General features: G+C 40.1%; 1 protein-coding gene across 2 annotated transcripts; it reads right to left on the bottom strand.

Moving 5' to 3' along the window:
* Positions 1-873: 873 nt before the first annotated feature.
* Positions 874-20,094, bottom strand: MLH1 (mutL homolog 1). 2 transcript variants are annotated; one of them, XM_066192092.1, is made up of 19 exons: positions 19,956-20,094; positions 18,636-18,726; positions 18,407-18,505; positions 17,015-17,088; positions 15,846-15,918; positions 15,491-15,582; positions 14,072-14,114; positions 13,354-13,442; positions 11,005-11,117; positions 10,331-10,424; positions 9,648-9,801; positions 8,576-8,925; positions 7,644-7,792; positions 6,112-6,220; positions 5,115-5,178; positions 4,404-4,568; positions 3,408-3,500; positions 2,943-3,056; positions 874-2,424 (listed from the first exon to the last, which is right to left on the bottom strand). In XM_066192092.1, exons 1-19 carry the CDS (start codon positions 20,060-20,062, stop codon positions 2,257-2,259), a joined length of 2,241 nt encoding a protein of 746 aa, XP_066048189.1. In that variant the 5' UTR covers positions 20,063-20,094; the 3' UTR covers positions 874-2,256. The 2 variants fall into 2 exon arrangements, with proteins under 2 accessions (XP_066048189.1, XP_066048196.1); XM_066192099.1 differs by lacking the exons at positions 11,005-11,117; positions 13,354-13,442; positions 14,072-14,114; ... (4 more) ...; positions 18,636-18,726; positions 19,956-20,094 and adding an exon at positions 10,663-10,722.
* Positions 20,095-21,938: the final 1,844 nt, after the last annotated feature.

Raw genomic sequence — 21,938 nt, 5'->3', positions numbered from 1 at the left:
AGCTGTCACGAAAACCAGTGTTCAATCCTGCCCTCCCCAGGGATGTTTCTGCTCTCCTTGGGTACCCCCAGCTACATCTCCAGAACTTTCCACCAGCCATTCCCTAAAAAAGCTGTTTGCTTTTGGTTCTAATACAGGTGAGATGATTGTTCATGTGAAGGCCCGTGGTAATGGACTGAATTGCTTGGCATGAGTGTGGCAGCAATGTGGCTTTGTGCTCTTTGTAACGTGTTGGGTTTTCTTTTTGTTGGGCTTGAAAATAAGATTTAAGAAGTTTTGTTTCAAGAAGCAGATTTGAATCAAGGATTTATAAGAAAAAATAACCCAAGCAAGCTGTTAATCAAAGTAATACTATTAATTACCTGCTTGTCATGTATATGTGACAGGAATGTTTTGATTGATGGTTTATTGCAATCTTAAGAATATACTTTGCAAGAAAGACTTCCTACATTTTTTTTATGCAAAGGAAGTCAGTTAAGCTGTATCAGATTGCTTAAAGCTCTGAAATACATACAGATTAGAAGAAAAAAACAACCTGTTTGAACTTTATTATTTTTCATTTTGTGGCAGAAACTTGGCACTATAATCAGGTTCCCATTAAATACCAAAAGGAGAAAAACCACCAAAAATCAGAAGAAAATGAGCGTAATTCAGAATATACTTAAGATTTTGGGGGTTGTTAGTTTTGTGGGGGTTCAGGAACTCACACAGCTGTGTGATGAGGAACTGGCATTTGTTACATTGGCATGAGAGTGCACACCAGACTGCTGCCACACTTAACATTTAATGTAAGCATGCCTGTTGTTATCTAGAGACATTTCTCACATGTACACATCAGAGTCCAGGTTCTTTTGGATGTTCCACAGAGGGAGCTTTTCATGTTCGATATCAAATTTACTTACTTGATATATTAGGCTTTACATGTGAGGAGTGATACAGCAGTATGCTGGAATCACGAGACAAGCACACCAGCAAAGGCAAGAGAATGAAATCACAATACAAATACAATTTCCATTAGTAGTTCCTGTATTCTCCACAATCTCCATGCCCCCTCATTGCCAGAAGTAATATGTGGACTGAGCCCAGCTGAAGCCAGTTGCTCACTTCAGATTTGATTTGCTGGGCTGGCTGGCTGAGGAAGACATGATTCTCCAGTTGTTACCCCATTGTCGAGATTGTCATCAGAGGGGGAGCAGAAGGAAGATGCTTTCTGGAACTATGTGGTTTTCTACTATTGAGAACTCTCATTCTTTTGAAGCTGGCACATCACAGGTGAGAAATTCAGCATCTGCACTTGGCACCCCAGAAACACATGAAGTTACACAGACCCGTCTTATACTTTTAACTTGAGGCCAGCAGATGCCCAGGTGAGAGGACTTGTCTTTTTGGACTCATATCAAACTGCTGCCCTTCATGAGTATTTCTCAGTATAAGGCAGGGTTTGGGACATCAGCAATCCAAGAGGATTAATGCTTCTGCTTGTACCAGCTGCTTTCAAATGGAACAGAAATCTTTACAGTGCAAAAATGAAGCTTGCTTTCCTTTTTGGTTTGGATGCTAGATGCCTCTTGGACTTAGAAGAATGCTTTTCCTGCTTGAAAGTAGCAGATGTCCCAAGCCCTACTTACTAAATTGGAGACAATGAATATTATGTGCGCATGCTTATTTACTATCTGCCAGAATATTCCCATTTCTATTCTCTGACTCCTTGATTAAAAGGGATTTGCCTCATTTCAGCAAGGGCCCTGAAATATTACAGCAGTAACTCCTGTAGTAAGAGATGATTTTAAGTGCTTTGCATGTACACTCACATTGCAGGTACTGTCAAACAACCGTCATGCTTAAAACAAAAGAATGCAGGTAACCTAATTTGATTTCCAGAGGCAAGCAAAGTTAAAGCATTCACATTTCAACTAAATTAAGCTCTATCTTCTTCCACAATCACTTAACCCAGTAGATTTTCTTCAGCAGAAGTGTATTCTGTTAGCAGATTGGTTAATAGGGAAACTCAGAGTGGAAGTGGAGATTTTATTTTAGGGATTTTTGTTGGGTTTAGACACAGCAAAAATGATTTTTTTATACTTTGATCAACAGAAGGAAAATAGATAATTTACTGTCATGTTAGCCATTTAGCAGGGCATTAAATCCCCTCTTTCCTCCATCAAGATTCCAGCTTTATCTTCTACTAGATAGATAGATAAACCGAAGGTAACATGAATGGTGTCTGTCTAAAAAAACAGTCTAATAACTACTTGCTCAACATCTTTCAAAAACTTTATACAGGTCAGGCAGGTTAGCAAGCTGCAAAATGTTGCCATCTTCTGCAAAGTGTTTAGGAGGTAAAAGATGAGTCCTAAAAGCTTTGTAAAGCACATGTTCCACAGTCCATTTCCATGTTGTTGAACCAGACTCAGAATCTTCATTCTGAAATACAGGAAAACAAGGACAAACTGAGATTCTGTCTAACTAGAGGAAAGCATGCCTTAAAACCTTTATTGTGTAAGACTACAGCAAGTGTAAAATTCTGCTGGTATTAGAAAAGTTCATTCTATACAGTCAATTCTAAGCTCTGTTAAGTCACTTTGCAGATTGGGTGAGCTTAACTGATTGATTAGGCAGATATTTAAGACACAATCAGGTCGTACTTTTAATTTATATGCAACCTTATTCTTCTACAGAAAGATAGCATTAAAAAAAATTCCCAACTCAGATGCCAAGGAGGACTGTAATAATATTAAGTACACTGCAATGCCCAAAAAGGTTCTCTCAATACCTATAATACTTCAGAAAATTTGAGCCACATTCTTTCAGAATCTTGCCACACTGCTACTTGACTCAGTTCACTGAAAGAGCTGGGATTAGAAGTCTATATCTGAAAGAGCTGAAGTTTCCTGTATGTTGTTAGTTATCTGCTCACAGGACTAGTTACAGTATTCTGGTACCTGAGAGTTTGTTGGGCTGGATTCCTCTATTATATACTGCTTTCTGATGGAGTAGAACATGGCTAGTTCTTTACTCAGGCTTTCAAAACACTCCTTTTCTTCATCCCAGTTTACCTGTTAAAAAAAAAAGGTCATTTTACAGAATCTGGGTAGCAGTCAGAGGCTTGATAGAGATTCTTATTATGGAGAATTTGAATTAATGTACTGACCAGTTTTTGTCCTGGTAAGGTAAAGGTATAGAGTGAAAAAAGAGGGTAGGATGCAGGCTTTTAAATCAAAATAGAGGCTCAGACAGTCAGTAGTTATGAATACACAGGCAAAGCATAACTAATCAGTAACCACAAAACAGCATCTGGAACACGCAACAGTACATTTAAGCTGCACCAGAAACTGCAAAGGCAGGCTGGAATAGCTTAAGTAAAAAAAAAGTAATTGTGCATTAATAAAATCATTGAGAGAATATACCTCTGTTGCCAAGCGCAGGATAAACATAGGCAGTCCTTCCAATGGTGGGACATAGTTGTCTATCAGAAGTGGTAACCCAGTAAGATTTCCTTCCTGCAAGGCAACACTGCTGCTTCAGTAATTAAAAAAAAACAATGTTCTTTCTTGCAGTAAATGCACCAAAACTCTTATGTATTTTGACTGATTCTTACCAAACTCAGTAAGCTGTACAGGTTTTTAAAGCCCAATGCCAGGCAGACATTGCACAAGGAGTTACTGGTGGTGTTTAATTTCACACAGCATGGATTAAGTCACTCAGCTCAGGGAGTGGCTGAATTCAACCTTCTCCTCTAGGTCTAGGTTACACAGATACTGCATCCCAGGCAAATATCTAAATGAAGTGCCTGGGCTTGATGGGCTTTTGCATAAAGCAAGGGATGCTTTAAGCCACACAAAAAAAGACACATTGAGAGTCACAGTGGTGCTGCAGCCCTGTCTGACTTGAGAGCTGGTTAAGATGCACACCTTGCGGGTTAAGAGATCTGCATTCTAGTTACAGAAGCAATGACTAAATTATGGATTGCCCAGAGAGGCTGTGGAGTCTCCCTCACTGGAGATATCCAAGAACCAATCTGGACACAATCCTGTGCCATATGCTCCAGGATGACCCTGCCTGAGCAAGGAGGCTGGAACAGATGACCCAATGTGGTCCCTGCCAACCCAACCCATTCTGTGATTTGGTAACTAATTAAACAGAAACTTTGTGTAGCACCCTTCTTAAAGGCAGTGTAAGTCCTGAGCATTTTAAATGAAAGGGTTATACCACCTAAAATCTTACTGGAACTAGTTCTTAGTGATGGTAAGCACTGCCAGCAAACTACTGCAGTTATCTGTCACCAAATGTACAATTATGGAATCATTTAGGTTGGAAAAGACCTTTAAGATCTAATCCAACCATAAACCTAACACTGCCAGGTCCACCATTCATCTAGTGTCAGAAGCAATAGCTGCAGTCACCTCATCAATTTCAAGAGAGAAATAATCTTTCAACATTTCAGTCTTCTTTTTCAAAAACTCCACGATGTACTCAGCAAGCCCTTCTTTTGGGCCATCTTCTTCTGTCCAGCCACTTTCAGGATCCTCTAAAGCAAGCATTGAAAGCTCGTATAAAGGAGCTGGCTCCTAAAAATGAAGAAGGCAAAACTTTGGTTAATGATCAGCACACTCTATTGGAAATCTGTAACTTCTTTCACTTACTAATTAATTTTAATACTCTATTTCTGGCCTGCAGAACTAACAGTTCTGTTTATCATAACCAGGCTAAAATATATATGAATTTCTTTCTTCTTTCTCTGCAGTCCACAATCCGACCAAGCACTGTGATATTTCACAGGATAAACAGTGGCAATCAACACTGTATTTTTGCAGATTGTATATTCAAATTAATGATTTGTCCCAATGTAATGAGCAACAGCAAAACTTGGTGAATAACTACAACTGACCATAATAACAACCAGCCAGGATGACAATTTAACAGTAGCAGCTACAAAATTACTACGTTTTCTACAGTCTGTTCTTACTGAAAAACAAAACAACATTCCTGTAGTGGACAAAAGCCAACCTGACTGTGGAAGAAAAAATACACATTTGTCTGAATGGACAGAAATATTGTAAATACATTTTTTAAAAAATCTATTTCTATAGGATATAATGTAAAATTATACTTACAGACAACCTTAAGACTCCAAAGTTTGCAAAGTCATAAATAAGTATCTGGTAGAAGAGTTCTTGGCTAAATTGAAGCACAAAAATTAATTATATGGACAGGATTGCATATCTCCAAGTTACTATAATTATGAGGGGAAAGTAAGGATCATCCTGGAAACATCAGATATACATATCCAGTCCTATTAATACAGATGTTACTTTAACTGAAGAGTTTAAGCGTTCACCTGCATTATCTAGATATTCACAACTAAATATTGCTCAACATCTTTCAAAAACTTTATACAGGTCAGGCAGGTTAGCAAGCTGCAAAATGTTGCCATCTTCTGCAACCATTTCTTGGTTTCTGATATCATCAGCCACACTGGTGCAGAAAGGTTACATACTCAAGTACCCAATCACTATCAATTTATTCCCTGATAATTTATATTTCAACTTCTTTACTCCTTTACTGCACTGAAAGAAATGAAAAGGAACTGGGAAATTAACAGACATATCCATCTCGAGTCTATTTTCTGATTTGTTGCAAAAATTTATGTAGCTGGTCCTGTAAGGCTGCACAGGCAAAATTACAAATTTCCTGTTACAATCATGTCCTGCAGATACTCTTAACCCAACTGGATACAATGTTTTCAAGAACTTTTCTGCAGCCTCTGCTTTATACAGAGTGCTGCTGTAGATGATCCTGCAGCAAATCATGATGATCATCATAGATCATCTAGAGCATCATGAAGCAAGAAAAAGTCTTTCCCTTCAAATTATCTGTGAGCACACAATACAGCATTTGGCATTTTAATTACACTGATTTCCTGCAATTTTTCCCAAGTGCGCCAGACTTGTTTCCACTGTTCTGAATGGACTGCTTAATCTTTAGCCTCATGACTTTTCATACAGGCAACAAAAGAACAACGTTGTTTTCCCTATCATTTCCTTCCTTCTTCTAATTAGCTTCACAACTGGTACTTACTCCAGCTGCCAACAGGTCTAACAATTCTTTTACCTGAGTTTTGTTGTATTGAGGAGGTACAGTTTTGTCTGGTACTGGGCCAGAGCCCACTGAGGACTGACACAACCAACAAATGAGTGCTCATGTAGCATCTCCTGAAGTTCTGAAACAACAGAGAGGTGGGGAAGGAACAAAAAAATGTCATTTCATAGTTGCAACCCTGCCCTCATTTATTTAGTTGACTCGTTTGTGTCCTTTTAGCTTGAAAGTCTCAGATTACTGTTCAGTCACTCCTACACTCCTGCTTCTTCTGATATCCTTGTATGACCAATTATTCACAAGTTTTGAAATATTAATAACTTTTGTGCATACTTAAACTATTAAAGCGTAAGGGAGAATAGTTATTTAACATTTAAACTACAAATGCAAATTAGAAAGAAATAAAATTAAAGTCCCTGTGTTTGAATAGCCTTCCAAAATTGACTTCCAGCCACAGGAGATTGGCGAGGACCACACACATACTTCAAAAACTGCAGGTGTAAACCAGCTTTGCAACACAATCTAGGTATTATCAAACTAAATTCTGGAAGTGTGATAGAATAGTGCTGTATTTTTTTTTTTTTTCATAATTTATTTTTCTCTCACACAGTAACTTTTTTTAAAAAACATTTATATGAGTGAGAAGGCTGGGAAAGGTATGAGATGTCAGATTTCACAAAAGAGTTCACTTTGGGCATGCCACAAAAAAAATTCACTAGCTGCCATCCTTGGGAGCACCTTTGTTACAGATGTTTGGCACTGCAGTCACAGCACGTACAAAGCACTACGCTACACTAACTCCACTGTTAGATTTTCTAAAGGAATGTAAGAGACTGAGAAAAGATTTATCTCTTTCCAAAGTCTATTTAGGTGCTTCTTAGAGATGTGAGGATAAGACAGAACCTCAGGCAGCTTCATAGGTATTATTCTGCATTTTGAGACATTTTTGGGTATTTTAAGGTTCAGGGACAACTCTTTGATTTCAGTATTTAAGCAGTGACAGTCAGATATGGAATCACTGGGTCAGAATTACCAGTCTTCTGCAAAACGTTTACTGGAGCACAAGTAAAGGAAAAGTTCATGCTTTCTAAAGTTTAAGATTCTTATCAATTTACAGAAAAGTTATTTATTACAGATGTCTGTGTGGAGTGCCCCCAATTCTTACAACCAAAAAAAATCAAAATAAATCTAACAAAACCCCCAGGATGTGAGATTCCTAGCATTTAGACATATGAATAATAAGGGTATGAATCAGTGAAAGTTGCCTTCAGAGGCAACTGAGTTAAGAGGGAAACACTCTAGAAAGAATCACACACCTTTTACCTTTGTCTAAAACAACTCTTAACAAAAAAGAGAGTATTTTACAAGTCTCACCATTTCATATATGTGGGACAGATACAAATAAAAATGAAAAGCAAAAGCTTTTGTTAAAAACTTGCTTAACAGCACAGTAAGTTCACTGGGCCTCCTTTTAAATACCCTTTCCCATTTCAAACAGTCATATTTAGCTGGAATAACAGTAATTTTGAGAAGAAGGTCTTGCTTACTTGCATGTGCCTGGTTACTGATTTCCTCCTGGAGAGTCAACACACTGGTCAAATTGATAATTCTTCTTCTAGGGGTGCAGGCAGCAGTCATGTCCTTTCTGGTGTCATCTTTCTCCAATTCTACATCCATGTCTTCCCGTTGTCTCTTTCTGCAATACCAAAACTAAAGGAATTATGTTCAACTCTCCTATCACTTAGGCCAAACACGGCAACAGATGAGATGTTCAATTCACATGCTGTATATTAACACAGGAAATGCAGACATTTTCCCAGAAAGACAGTTCTATTTTGCTTTTGAGGAATAATTTGTTAGGAAAGGGTAGTTCAGAATTCTAAGAGAATTTGTGACACTCTAATACCAATCACATCAGGCAACTGCTGCTTAAGCACCAAGCAAACTGGCCTCTAAAGGACACACCAAAAAAGTTGGTATTTCTAATGATTTTCTTTTCCATGCCCATTTTTCTGCAATACTGGGGAGAGAGAATCAGACTCTCTCAGAACACCTTGGCCTTTTGTAACAGCTCCTGCAGGAGCTATAAAAAGTTTATAGACTTTTTAGAAGTAGCCTTCACTAGGGTAATGCCTGTCAAATTCAGTGATGTAGTTTCTATCCCACACAAAAGGAAGGCTTCCAGAAAGAGACAGACCAGTATGATCTCCCTAAACTAATGCCATTATTTATACTGCTTCCTGCCTTTCAGTATGCATAGAAACGCTATTCCAGTCACAAAATTTATCACAAGTTACGTAATTTACAGTTCACAGATTAGGTTTAGTTTCTCAATAAAATGTCATGGAAAGTTATTCTAGAGAATTTTTCCCTTCTGGAAAAGAAGAAGTCCAAAGAGATCGGAAAAATCTATAGTTTCAGGGCTGTGCCATGAAATGAATAGGTAGCCTTGCACCAGTTCAGGAAAGGTGGGACTTACCGAGAAGGCACAGTCTCAGGAGACAAGTGTCCACTCTCGCTGAGCCCCCCAAGCTTCACTGTATACTCCTGAACATCAGCCATTTCAACCAGGTCACTGACTTCTTCCATTTCAGCATCCTGGGGCCTGTCTGCACCCTCTGCAACAACCTCTGTTGTCACTTCAGTGGGGCCTGCACTTAGGGGGTTGTTCACTGGCTGAAGAAAAGCATCCAATTTCTGCTCTCGGGAATCAGTGCGGACCATCTGATGTGCATAAACTTTATCACTGGTTCCCTTGGTAACCACAGAAGAGTTTGCTGCTGATTTTACAACCTCACTGGAAGAGCAGTCAGCTCCTGGAAGCAATGTCTTCATTCAGACATGAGGAAGCAAAGGGAAGAGATTGCACAAGAAGAAAAAAAGAACCAGAAAGATTAGTCACACTTCTCACAGTATCTTAATGCTCAGAGGCAATTTGAAACTCCAGCAACACAAGTGTCAACTGCTTAAAAGGCCACCAGCTTTGCACTTGTTATCCATATAGAGTGAATGTCATAATCTAGTTACCATTCCTTTGTCCTTGTCTCAAAAGAAAAAATCATCTTTAGGTAAAAAAAAAAACCACAATGAAATTAGTTTGTATAAAAATTATAGTAATTCTTATGCTATGCTTTACATAAAGAGAGAGTAGAGTATCTTCCTGACTTTTTTTTTTTCTGGTAAGATTAAATCCAAAGTGTTATCAAATACACAGAACAGTTTCCTCAATCACATCTTCTTCCCATCAACCAGGGCAGAATAAAAAAAACCAAAACCTATTTACAATACGTGAAGGTTAACTTATAACATCAAGACAACTAATCAGGTACTTGGCAGAAATGTACTTAAAATGTTCTCATACTTTTTTTCTCTCCTTTGCCGTATTGTTAACACTGGTATACTAAAGTACCTTGAAACAGAGCAAAGATCAAAAGGTACCAGTACAACACTGGTAAGTGCCATATCTGCAAAGATTTTACTACTGAACAGAGTAAATTATTCCTAATCATTAAAATAATGCAGAACTTCCATCACTCCATAGATGTTCTCACCTGAGTGAAGTACATCCTTGAGGAATTAGAGCCCAATAACTTGCTCTCTACATGTTGTTGCACACGTTCCAGAATACTGTCTTCATGAAGAAAATGGACCTCATGTTTTGTAGGATGCACATTCACATCTACATTCTGGGGGGCTATTTCCAGGCTGGAAAACATTATAAAAGAAGTTAACCTAAAATATCCCATGGATGGCAGAGAAAGCAAATATTGGTTCAAATTTGACAAAATCTGTCAGGCTTGGGGAAGTTATTACATACAAAGAAGTTAAAAAGATCCTGAAATCTGCTAAAGTTATATTACAGTCAGACTTGTTTAGATAATTAAAAAATAATTTAAAAATCACTCACCAAAATAGCTCATACAGGTAACCTTAAACCAAGCTCTCCATTGTACAACTACAAAATCCCACTTTTAGAAATATCTTTTACTTACAGTGTCCCAAGAATTAATAGGAAAGGACTTCAGCTGGAATTACAGATACCAACTACTTCTAAAAACAAGGTGTTTTCTTAAGATTTCCTTAATGTTATTTAATTCCCTCCTGCCAGGCGATTAATCACCTCAGTGCAATGCTTAACACCATCATGAGGAACAGAAACGTCCTTCTAAACCTACTCACCCTGGTTATATCCTACAAGACAGTACTAAAAGGCTACTTCTTCCTATTACTTTACCTTAAGTATAGGAATGGGTGTGTGCTTTTTGGCAAATAAGCAGCGTACACAGTTTCTATGGCTTTGCGCATAGCGGCTGACTCTACCAACCGATCTGAAACACAGAACACAGCGCCGTTTGCAAAGAGCCCAGCCAACACACACTGCACAGTGCCCAGCTGCTCCTGCAGACAAACATCTCCACGCTTTGTGTCTTCAAAGGGAATCTGTTATACCCATTTTCCCCCAAGACCTATTTATTCTTCATATAAAACCAGAATACACAGTATTTTTTCAGCATGTTTTACAATTAGAAGTATTTTTTCTTGCAAATACTGAAATAACCAGACTACCTTTTCATTATTTCATACAGTCAAGGTGTGTTGCAACCCATGCCAGTGTTGCTACAGAATGGAGAGATCAATCTATGTAAGCTGGCAGGACACAGCCATAACCTCGATACGCCAAAGTTTCTTTCGGTCCAGTCTCAGCTGTCTTCCACTAAATAAAGTGCCAAGTGTGATGCACATTACAAATTGAAAAACACTTTTAAGATTTACAATTAATTGAAATATTTATTTTTAAAAACGTTTTTAAGAATGCTCATGCACTTTGTAGGTCTTCAGAAAGTTTTGTTCTTCTGATTATGTAAGCAACATATGACTGTACAAAATGCTGCCTTTTTTTTAACTTACGGTTTATGAAGAGTAAAAATATACATTTCTTCACAGAGTAGTTTGCATTCGTGATGTAACCTTTCATTTTAAAGGCCAGATTTGCATCTTCACAGCCCACTTCTATGAGTTCCCTATTAAGTTTGACAGAAATACAAACAAAAAATTAATTCTTCTGTTGATGTAAATTTTGAGCAGTACTCACAAGCAGTGATATTCTGTTTTGCCAGTTGGCAGGGTCCGCACAAGAGACACAGACACCATCTTTAAGGGATGAGTGTAATCAACTATAGTTCAAAACAGCAAAGAACTACAAAAGGATAATATAAGTAATGCACCTAATCATTACTACAAGAGATTGCCTACAGTGATTAGAAGACACATCAGCAGTTACCCTAACTACCATCATCCAGATTCACACATCAGCTGGGGAGCCCTGGTCACAGCAAAGGACTAGAGAACCACTCCTGGTAACTGAGAAATCCTACACAGTGTGTCCACACATAGGTGAAGACTCCACCTTCGCTGGGAGAAGGTCCAGCTTTTATATTGTTGAATAAAAAAGCTCATGTAACTCTAATGCGGAAACATCTGGTTTTGTTCTCCTCTTGGGTTCCACCCAAAGCCTGGCCAGGGCTCAAGGAGGAGCCAAGGGAGTTGGCTTTGACCATACACCTCCAAACAAAGGCAGATGTCCGATTTCATGGCCTTGTCCATCCTCTAAATATGGAAAGATAAATATGTTCTTATCACACCACATATTTTGCTAATGATCATCTGTATTTTGCTAATGAGCAAATACAAGTATCATATAACATACGGTTGGAAGGTTCATCTAAAGGTCAACTTTGGCTCAGGGCCTATTGCTTGGGTCTCACTACTTCATATAGTGATTTATCACAGTTAATGAAAACATTAGAATTATTTGAGAGCTCAAACACTGATTGCTGGGACACAGTAATTATTTAACCTGAACTACATAATTTCCTCTTCTTAGGTGTAAACTGGTAATGTTGTATGGTTGGAATCTGTAAAATTACCTCCATTATCTTTTTAATACTTAACATATCACAGTATCCACAGCATTATAATCTATTGATAATTCTAATATGCATTTCATTGTTTAAGTCATTGATTGTGATTGACAAGCACACTTCAAAATTGTCTGTAGCCAGGAACGAGCAAATGCATTTTTTCTTGGACTACTTTGTCCACACTTGTCATCTAATATGTCTTGGTGGTCTGTTAAGAAGTCATTAAAACATAAAAACTTCCCTCTTGCTCCTGCACATAGATCCTAACATTAACTATTTTCATAACAGTTTTAATAATTTTCATAATTCATTAGTCAAGGAAAATCCACTTTGGTAGTTTGTGAGCACAGCTCTCTAGGAAGGCATTATGCCAACTTTTGAAGTTAACACAGAACAGATTTAAGGACTACTTATTTCCAATTCAACCTCAATATATAGCAATATATATTGCCATTTTTAGTTGTGTGCAGTTTTTAACACCATCTTGAACTGGGTAAATTACTGTTTGAAAAGAAATTATCAAAACATTTACTTTGAAATGGACAATTTATTCTGAACCGTACAAAGGAAAAACTCCTATCAAACAAGCATCCATAGTAGGAATAAATGAATGAATGCATAGCAAGGAAATACATAGAACACTGCAACCTCATCACTTAGTAGCCTCTCTAATTTGCTGTGCTTCCTAAAAGTGTTTTCATGAATTAGAAGTTATATTCATTAAATGTGAAGTTTAATTCAGTCAGTAACGTAACAGAATCAAAGTGACAAGCAGCTATTCATGGGACAAATTCATACAATTAATTGTTCACAGCTGAAAGTCTCATAAAGAGAACGTTTCCTAAAACGGCAGATATATCTTCCAAATATGATCTTTTGGTTTTTTAATTTTTTTATCGGATTTACCCAGCTTCAGCAAATGTAGCTTTTGTCAAAATAGGAAACCATAAGATTTCAGAAACCAATATGAGTAGCTTCAAATTTTATCAGGTAGCAGACAGTAAGAAAGGTAAGATTTTCATGGTATAGGAAGAAGCTAGGAACTTGTAGAGAACACAGGTTCAGCTTGCTGTTTTTACATGAGCACATAGAAGGTTACAAGCAGATGGTTCCTTTTCAGTGCATTAAAAGAACAACTTTGTAACTTTCCTCTCCCTTTGGTGCACAAAAAAAGTCACTCATTCTGAAAAGAATGGAGAGCTCTCTAATTGCAGCACTGCCTCTTCTCTGAAATTAACTGTGAAGGAAGGAAGAAAAGCCATCACAGCCCACAGTCTTTAAAGAGAAAAGGGAGAATGATTCACTGGAAAGCTTCATAAATTTGACATCGATGTACCTGCTAACAGCATTTCCAAAGATGGCTCTAATGTTGTCCACTGTTGAGGCATTGGATAAGGTTCTAACATCTGACACGGTGTCACCTTGCTAAAGAGAGCAGGATTGAGTATCAATCAATTCACCTTTCTGGAGGAAGTTTTAGAAATACTTTAAATTAAACAATAACATTTCTAAAAAACTGCAGGGAACAACATAACATCATTATATTGTTTTGTACTTTTATTTACTTATTTATGTTCAAAAAATGCAATGGATGGTCAATGGCACACGTTTACATGATCAGGTAGAGAACATCAGACCCACTGAGACTAGTAACTCCATCCTGGAACACATTCAGTTCAGTTAATAATTACCAAGAATGGCACAGAACAAAGATAATCTACCCCAGCCTCTTTCAGACAGCACTTAGTAACCACGCTCTCCAGAAAAGCTGAAACAACACATAAAGCTAAACCAAATACAGCACTGACCACACGGAATCCTCCAAACTCCTGACAAATTTATTTTTGTCTTGTTTACTTTTAACTGATGTGCTTTCTATCCAAACTACACCAACATACCCTTCAACACTTCAGTGTAAGGGAAGGCTCTCTGTGCTGTTCCTGTTGCAAAAGATGCAGTGCAAATTTTCTGGCCTTTTTAGACATGCACATTATGTATATATACACAGGCACATACAGACACACAGTGAAGTTACAAGGACTTTATCTACACACCTTCTTAACTGAAAAGCTGATGCCTGAGTTGTGGATAGCATACCTGAAAAACAGATACAAATATAAGTCTGCAGTATGGGGTGAAAAGGTAATTGTTTCCCCTGATTGCTGAAAAGCAGCTAGTAATGGGGGCAAGCAATTTCACTTCCTGTTAAGACAATAATGCAATTTGATCAAAGCTGAGCTTTTGAAGTCTGAACAGCTAAAAAAAAAAGTGTGTCCTATTTATAACTCAACTGTAACCAAAAGAAATTCAAGGATCAGATTAGCTTATTTCTCAAAAAAAAAAAAAAAAAAACCAACAAAAAAAGGATCAGCTTCTATAGACTTGTTTTTTCAGTTTCACTGTACAGGTTTAACTAAAAGACCCATCAAAATATCCTCAGTATAACAGAATCACGTCTCAACTACTATGGAAAAGCATCTGAATAATGGCCGGCCTGCCCTTCTAACTTCCCCTACCCAGACAGTTCAGCTGTGATTCCATGACTGAAATCTGATATACTACAGCTGCACAATCTTGGCTCAAAATTCTAGGGAAATTACTGCACTGAGAGAAAAAACACACCATAGAACCTTGCAAGACGAGAAATGTAAAAATGCAGACAAAGATTAGACTGCTGTGACTGTGAACTCAAAAATTCAAGAGGAAAAAATCCCCAAATCAAGTAATAGAAAAGTCCTAATGAAAAAGAACAACCAACACGCTGGAGGGCTGTAACCCAGCAAGACTTCAGATCATCCTGTTCAACAGAGCAGCAGGATCTGATCCTCCACCTCCTGGCTGAAGTCTGCCTAATCCAGTAAAGACTCTTAAACAGTTTATTTGGGGAATAGGCTAAACTTTGGTACACAGTCTTGCTACTCTTTGCTACCTTTAATGTGAAATTCTGAAAGTGCAAAGCAATTCTTTTGCTTAAATATAGATCCCGCTTGCAAATCCTCTGTACACTATGTAAGACTACAGCAGGGGCAAAAGATGCAACCAAGTGGCCCAAGAAGGGAACATCCAATAACTAAATTGATATTACTCCTTTTAGGAGATGTTAAGTTGCCATTCAACTTTTCTGTTTGTTCAGCCAAATCTCAATGTTCCTGAGCAGTTTTTACATGAATTCTATTCAGCCCAGGTACATTTAAAAGTTCACTTGTTGAAGTTCATCAGCTTTCTTTGCTGGTGTTCTTACAAATTATTAATAGTCACAGACAGAATCCACTACTTCCTATCTGGATTTTTCACATCAAATTGTTATCTGACACTGCACACTAACAAATAGTTAAAAAAAAACCCCTGTAACAAAGAAAATCACCACCACCAACAACAAAATGATACCAACCACACAGCTGCCAGTTCCTCTGAAAAACCCCGGTACTCCCCATGGCTGTATATAAAATTGGGTGCCTCCTATTTTAGTTTACCTGCTAACAACTTCTAGTATTTTTGCATATTCTTCATTTGGATTCTTTAAAGCCTTCCTCCTTGTATTTACATTGTAAAAGAGATCTTCAACCTACAGAGAAAAAGTTTATAATTAGAAACAAATTTTAAAATTCTCTATTACTATAGAATTAATCGAAATCCATCTTGTTAATTTTTACTTTACTTATAAATTTTCTAAGAATACTTTGGTTCATGAAAAATCAACATTCAATTTATTCTTTAACTGCCTAGGTCAAACTCCAGCCTCAGAGATGATAGTGTTATGTACTTTACAATGTAATTGGTGCAAGGGGAACAAAAAAAGAATGAAAGAGAATGGGCATAAAAGCCTACTGTGATCTGAGTTCCTTGGTTTCCAGCACAGGGCTTCGGAGGGCCTTTGATTTTTCCATCACTGTAAGAAGCTCTAGGCAGAAAATAAAAAGCTGTCAGACATCCAGATTTAGAGGAGGGAAGACATGGACAGATGAAAACAAAGGATGAAAACAAAAGAAATCCCATAATTGTCACACTCCTCCCAGTAAAGAATTTGGGACACTGAGAATTAGCTTCCTCCACTTTTCTGCTAGAGTAAAACTGTCTTCATTGATTGTAAGAACCAGAGGGACAGTGGAGGAAAGGGAATAATAGCAGAGGAAAAGAGGCAGATCATGGTATATGTGTTTTGAAATGGTATTACTGAGCCTTTTCCTCTAAAGGCAGGATTACTGCGTATTTTTCCTTCTGTAAGAGCTAGACATGGCCTAATAAAAATTCTCCCACTAGACTTTACACTTCAGTTATGCTAACAAGAAACTCCTGACTTTAGTGTAAGATCACTTTCCTTTGACACTAACAGGATTTTGAGCATAAGAGATTTCTGACCCATGCAGGCCTTCCAGCAAGTTATAGAGATGCATAAATTCAAAGGACAGACTTCCCCTTCCCCTTTAACATACCCTGTGTATTTAATGCAAGGAAGACCATAGTCACACAATCTTTTGAAAAACCAAGATTCAGAACATCTCTTTTTCCCCACTCTCTTTCCTTAAAAGTAGTTAGGAAATTAATGGAAAAGCTTATAATTTAGATTAAGTTTTCAAAAGAATTCAAAACTCTTTTTGGATAGGATAAAGCACCTATTGTATCGTAAAGATATGATAACAAACTAAGCTGCAAGTTCCTCGGCTGAGACTTGTGAAATTTGCTAGACATGATGCCTGTAATATATATACAACTTTTAACCCTGAAATGGAGAAAAAGACAAATGTTTAACCTATATTAGCTACTGAAACAGTAGTTCTTTCAAGATTTCCTGCCTCCCAACCCCATCTCTGCCAATTTAAAAATAAATTATTAAGCCGAAGCTTACTTCTACAAATTGAAAAAATATATTTTCTCACATTCTAAATCTTTTTGATACCTGCCCTTACCATACCCTCCTCCCCAACAGGAGCTTTGAAATTGATACGTCTGTTTGTGATTGCATGCAGCAGAAGTCACCTGGATAACAGGTAGCATACCTGAATGCACACTTTGCATCAGCTGTTTTAGTTGTTACTGTAACATGGGCAACATGACTGATGCTAGCCAAGGCCTAGGAAAAGAGAAAGCATCTTTGTAAACCTTGCTCTGGAGAATGCTGAGGCACGTCCACACCTTAAACACCATCACTCAATTTCAATATACCACTTGTAAAGGATAAAAGATAAAAATTCTTACAAGGAAATAGCAGGTCAGTAAAGTTTAAACAAATTTTAGTATCTATAATACTAAACTTCCAGTAATTTTATCCATGAGATTCCTCTGGCTTCCCTAATATTTCGTTATCTCTGACAATGCAAGTTGTTAACTAAAAGAAATTTGCAAAATTATTACAGTTGTGCCTTTTTCTGTTTCATGTTAACTAGAAAGCAGCTGGAAGCTGTTACTCTTCCACTCCTGCCCAAGTCTTTCTCTTGACTGTAAGTAGTACTACAAAGTTAGGTCACAATGGTCTTCCTGGAAAACTCAATGGATATGTTCACACAGATGAAACCGGCCTCAGGACCAGACTGTGCTGGTTGTGGAGATGATTATGTTGAAAGTGTGTGAGGAAAGGACCCAAGCAGTCTATTCTCTGGAGCATGTGAGGATCTATGCATCTGAGCACAGGACACACATTCATGTATCTTGCTCATCCAGAGGGGAAAGCTAAACTCATCCTTGACTGTTCTTCCAGAGTTTAGATACAGTCTGTGAGAGTATGAATCACAGAATCACACAGAATCACAGAACGCATAGGTTGGAAGAGACCTTCAAGATCGAGTCCAACCCAGCCCTAACACCTCAACTAGATCATGGCATCAAGTGCCACATCCAGTCTCTTTTTAAACACACCCAGGGATGGTGACCCCACCACTTGCCTGGGCAGACTATTACAGTATTTAAGAAGAATCAGTGTATCTGAGGGGTCAGAAATACAAATTTTGTCTAACAGCAAAAACAAAGGAAGACCACTGTACATTTTGCACATTTAGTTTTAAGTGTGGTATTTAGACAAATGTCTGACATCGAAGACAGATGTCTAAATGGAAAATCTTCCACTCAAATCTTCCACTGTCTTTTACCTATAGGCTCCTGAGCCATCACTGGAGAAGACAGGATTTGTTTCAATTAAAAACAAAAACAAAAACAAACAAACAAACAAAAAACCCACCACCTTATTCCAGAAAGTAAAAATAATATATACCTCCCTATAGGCATCCACCTAATCTTGAAAGACACTGAAATGTATTTTGAACTATTTTTGCACAGCAGACTCTCTCAGAAAACAGAAGCTTCTGTAAACAGTACTGGGAATGCGATATTGTGTACAACCCACAACACCAGATTAACAACAATGAACCATTTCAAAACCTTGACAAAGAGCTTACCTCGCCCCTAAAACCATATGTAGAAATACTAGCCAAGTCTTCAAATTTTTGCAGTTTACTTGTAGTAAATCTCTCACATACAATGTCCAAATCTTCTTTCTATGTGAAAGGGACAAGCAATAGTCACTTTGTGAGTTTTTTCAACATCAGAAACACTTATAAATGGAAATAATTTTTAAAAGATAGTACTAAACAGCAGCATACACCTGTTTATATATCGTTTACTTACTCTGATACCACAGCCGTTATCTTGAACCTGGATGAACTTCAGACCACCTTCTTTAACTACTACCTGGATACTCGTAGACTTAGCATCCAAACTGCAGAAAACAATAAACCAATTTCAGTCCCAGAGCTCTGTTTAATATCTTTATCCATGACCTGGATGAGGGGATTGAGTGTAGCCTTATTCAGTTTGCAGATGACACCAAGTTAGGCAGAAGCAATGATCTGCTGGAGGGTAGGAAGGCTCTGCAGAAGGATCTGGACAGTTAGATTGATGGGCTGAGGTCAATGGTATGAGGGTCAACAAGATGAAGTGCCAGGTCCTGCCCTTGGGTGACAACAACCCCATGCAGCGCTGCAGGTTAAGGGAAGTGTGGCTGGAAAGCTGCCATGTGGGAAAGGATCTGGGCGTGCTGCTCTAACAGCTGTCTAAACATGAGCCAGCGTGTGCCCAGGTGGCCAAAAAGGCCAATGACATCCTGGCCCATATCAGCAATAGTGTGGCCAGCAGGACCAGGGCAGTGACTGCCCCCTGTACTCTGCACTGGTGAGGCCACACCTCAGATCCTGTACCCAGTTTTGGGCCCCTCTCTACAGAGGTGCTGGAGCATGTCCAGAGGAGGGCAATGGAGCTGGTGAAAGGTCTGGAGCACAAGGCTGATAAAGAGAGGCTAAGAAGCTGGGGGTGTTTAGCCTGGAGCAAAGGAGGCTCACGGGTGACCTTATTATTCTCACCTCCCTGAAAGGAGGTTGTACCAAGGTGGGGGTTGGCCTCCTCCCAAGGAACAACTGATGGGTCAAGAGGAGACGGCCTCGACTTGTGCCAGGAGAGGTTTCGACTGGCTATTAGGATACCTATCTTCACAGAAAGGGAGGTCAAGCACAGAACAGGCTGCTCAAGGAAGTGTTTGAGTCGCTGACCCTGGAGGTATTTAAAATACCTGACGATGTGGTGCTTAGAGACATGGCTTAGCGGTAGATTTGCAGCGGTGGGCTAATAGTTGGACTTGACGATCATGGAGGTCTTTTCCAACCTAAATGGTTCTATGAATTATTAACTGGCACCAAAAGCAAACAATTCGTAATTTTCTCAAACAGTTACAAAGCAAGCCAGAACATAAACGTAAACAGGAACGCGGCTTTCCAAGCGGAGCTGCCTCCCGCGCGTTCCGTACGAGCACACACAGGTACCGCCCCTCCTGGGCATCCGGGCTCCCGCTGCCCCTCGCTGCACGCCGGGGCCGGGACGCGGTGTCAGCCCCGGCAGGGCCCCCCCGCCCCACGCAGCACTGCCGGGTTGCGAGAGGGGCGGGCCGCGCGTTACCAGTTCTCGATCATCTCCTTGATGGCGTTGGCCGGCCTCTGGATGACCTCGCCGGCGGCAATGCGGTTCACCACCGCTTCATCCAGCCGCCGGATCACGCCGGCCATGGGCGCCGCCAGGCACGGAGCCGCGTTCGCGCCGCGGCCGGGCGGGAGGCGGGGCGCGCGCACGGCGCCGGGGAGGGGCGCGCCCCCTGGCGGCGGGAGGCCGCGCTGCGGAGGGAGGGAGGCAGGGAGGCTCGGAGCTGCCCCGCCCGCCGCCCCAAAGGGGCCCGTGTGTGTCCCACCCGGGCGTCCCCGGCTACAACAGGCTGTGCCTGAGCCAGCACGGCCCTCGAGGCCGAGAAGCCCAGTGGTATACTGGGGTACATTGCCAGCAGGTCGAGGGAGGTGACCCTGCCCCTCTACTTAGCCCTGGTGAGGCCACGTCTGGAGTGTTGTGTCCAGTTCTGGGCTCCTCAGTACGAGAGAGAGAGAGACAGCGAGCTCCTGGGGGGGGGGGGGGGGGGGTCCAGCAGAGGGCAACAAGGTTGACTGGGAGACTGGAGCATCTCTCTTACGAGGACAGGCTGGAGAAGCTGGGCCTGTTCAGCCTTGAGATGAGATGGCTGACATTGGACCTCATTAGTGTGTATAAATACCTAAAGGGTGGTTGCCAAGGAGATGGCGCCAGGTTCTTGTGGAGCCAAGCAATAGGGTGAGAAAGGCGATGGGCAGAAACTGATGTGCAGGAAATTCCACTTGAATATGAGGAAGAACCTCTTTACTGTGTGGGTGACCAAGCACTGGAACAGATTGCCTGAAGAGGTTGTAGAGTCTCCCTCACTCGAGATGTTCAAGAACCATCTGGATGCAATCCTGTGCCATGTGCTCCAGGGTGACCATGTCTGAGCAGGGAGGCTGGATCAGATGACCCAGTGTGGTTCCATCCAACCTTATCCACTCTGTGATTCTGTGAACTGCTATGATGCTGGCATCCATCAAGGCTGTGCTCTGTGCCTATGACAGCAGGACTGCACTGGCTGTGTGACTGCCACTACATGTCTCCAATAACAGGGATAATGGTATCCCCGTATCCATTGTGATATATGTCTCTGCAATAGCAGTACACATTGTTACTCAGTAATTACTCAAAAATATAAATAGATCCTTATTGGTGCAACAGCTAAAACTTGGCAGCAGCTCCCAAGCCTTGGGATCTCTTGAGGTTTGGAGACACTTGCTGAGCAGAGCTCTTGCTTTCTCTGCCAGTACAAATAGAAAGGGTGGTTAAGTATTGGAATGGACTGCCCGGGGAGGTGGTGGAGTCAACATCCCTGGTGGTGTTCAAGGAATTACTGGTTGTTGCACTTGATGCCATGGTCTAGTTGACAAGGTGGTAATCAGTCAAAGGTTGAACTAGATGATCTCAAAGGTCTTTCCAACCCTGAATGATTCTGTGATTCTGTACAAGCTCATGCATTGTTCTGGGACTTGTGGATGGAGCATGACCAGCGTACAGGAGATGGGAAGCTGTTCCCTTCCTTGCAGCAGAGGAAGAGACCATAGCCACGATGTAATGAAACCTGTTGGTCTTACAGTGGTCCTGACCAGAAGGGTTGTACATAAAGGAGTCAGTGCAACACACATGAATTAAACTGCTGCACACCCAGCATGGCTTTGGGCCTGTGTTGTCCTGCACAAACCCCTTGTCCCCACAGAATAACCTCAACTTACTGTAAAGGAGGAAGCTGCTGGCAGCTCCCCCTCCATACCAGCAATTACAGCACCTGTGAGGCCTTTCCCTTATCTACAGATGCAGCAAGGTGCTCTCATGTGAACATTCTGTTTGACAGCAGAAATGATGAATGGATTTTCTTTCATACAAGAAAACCCTACAACTGTTTGAACGACCAAAATGAAGCAACCCTTTCTACAGACAGGGTCTGCATGGTGCAGTACATTTGCACTGGAGGCCCATTCAAGGCTTCACAACTTAAGGCTC

The sequence above is a fragment of the Chamaea fasciata genome, unplaced genomic scaffold (assembly GCF_029207755.1).
Source record: "Chamaea fasciata isolate MVZ Bird 193981 ecotype frontalis unplaced genomic scaffold, bChaFas1.0.hap1 SCAF_1, whole genome shotgun sequence".
NCBI lineage: Eukaryota > Metazoa > Chordata > Aves > Passeriformes > Sylviidae > Chamaea > Chamaea fasciata.
The sequence above is the reverse complement of the archived record's forward strand: the minus strand, read 5'-3'. Positions and strand labels throughout refer to the sequence as shown.

Excerpts from the sequence above, each read along its gene's own strand:
- MLH1 (XM_066192092.1), bottom strand. The coding sequence starts at position 20,062 with ATGGCCGGCGTGATCCGGCGGCTGGATGAAGCGGTGGTGAACCGCATT. Across the intron at positions 13,443-14,071 it reads TCAGCTTTTCAGTTAAGAAG|CAAGGTGACACCGTGTCAGA; the intron begins GTGTGTAGATAA and ends TGCTCTCTTTAG. Across the intron at positions 9,802-10,330 it reads CACCCATTCCTATACTTAAG|CCTGGAAATAGCCCCCCAGA; the intron begins GTAAAGTAATAG and ends AATGTTTTCCAG.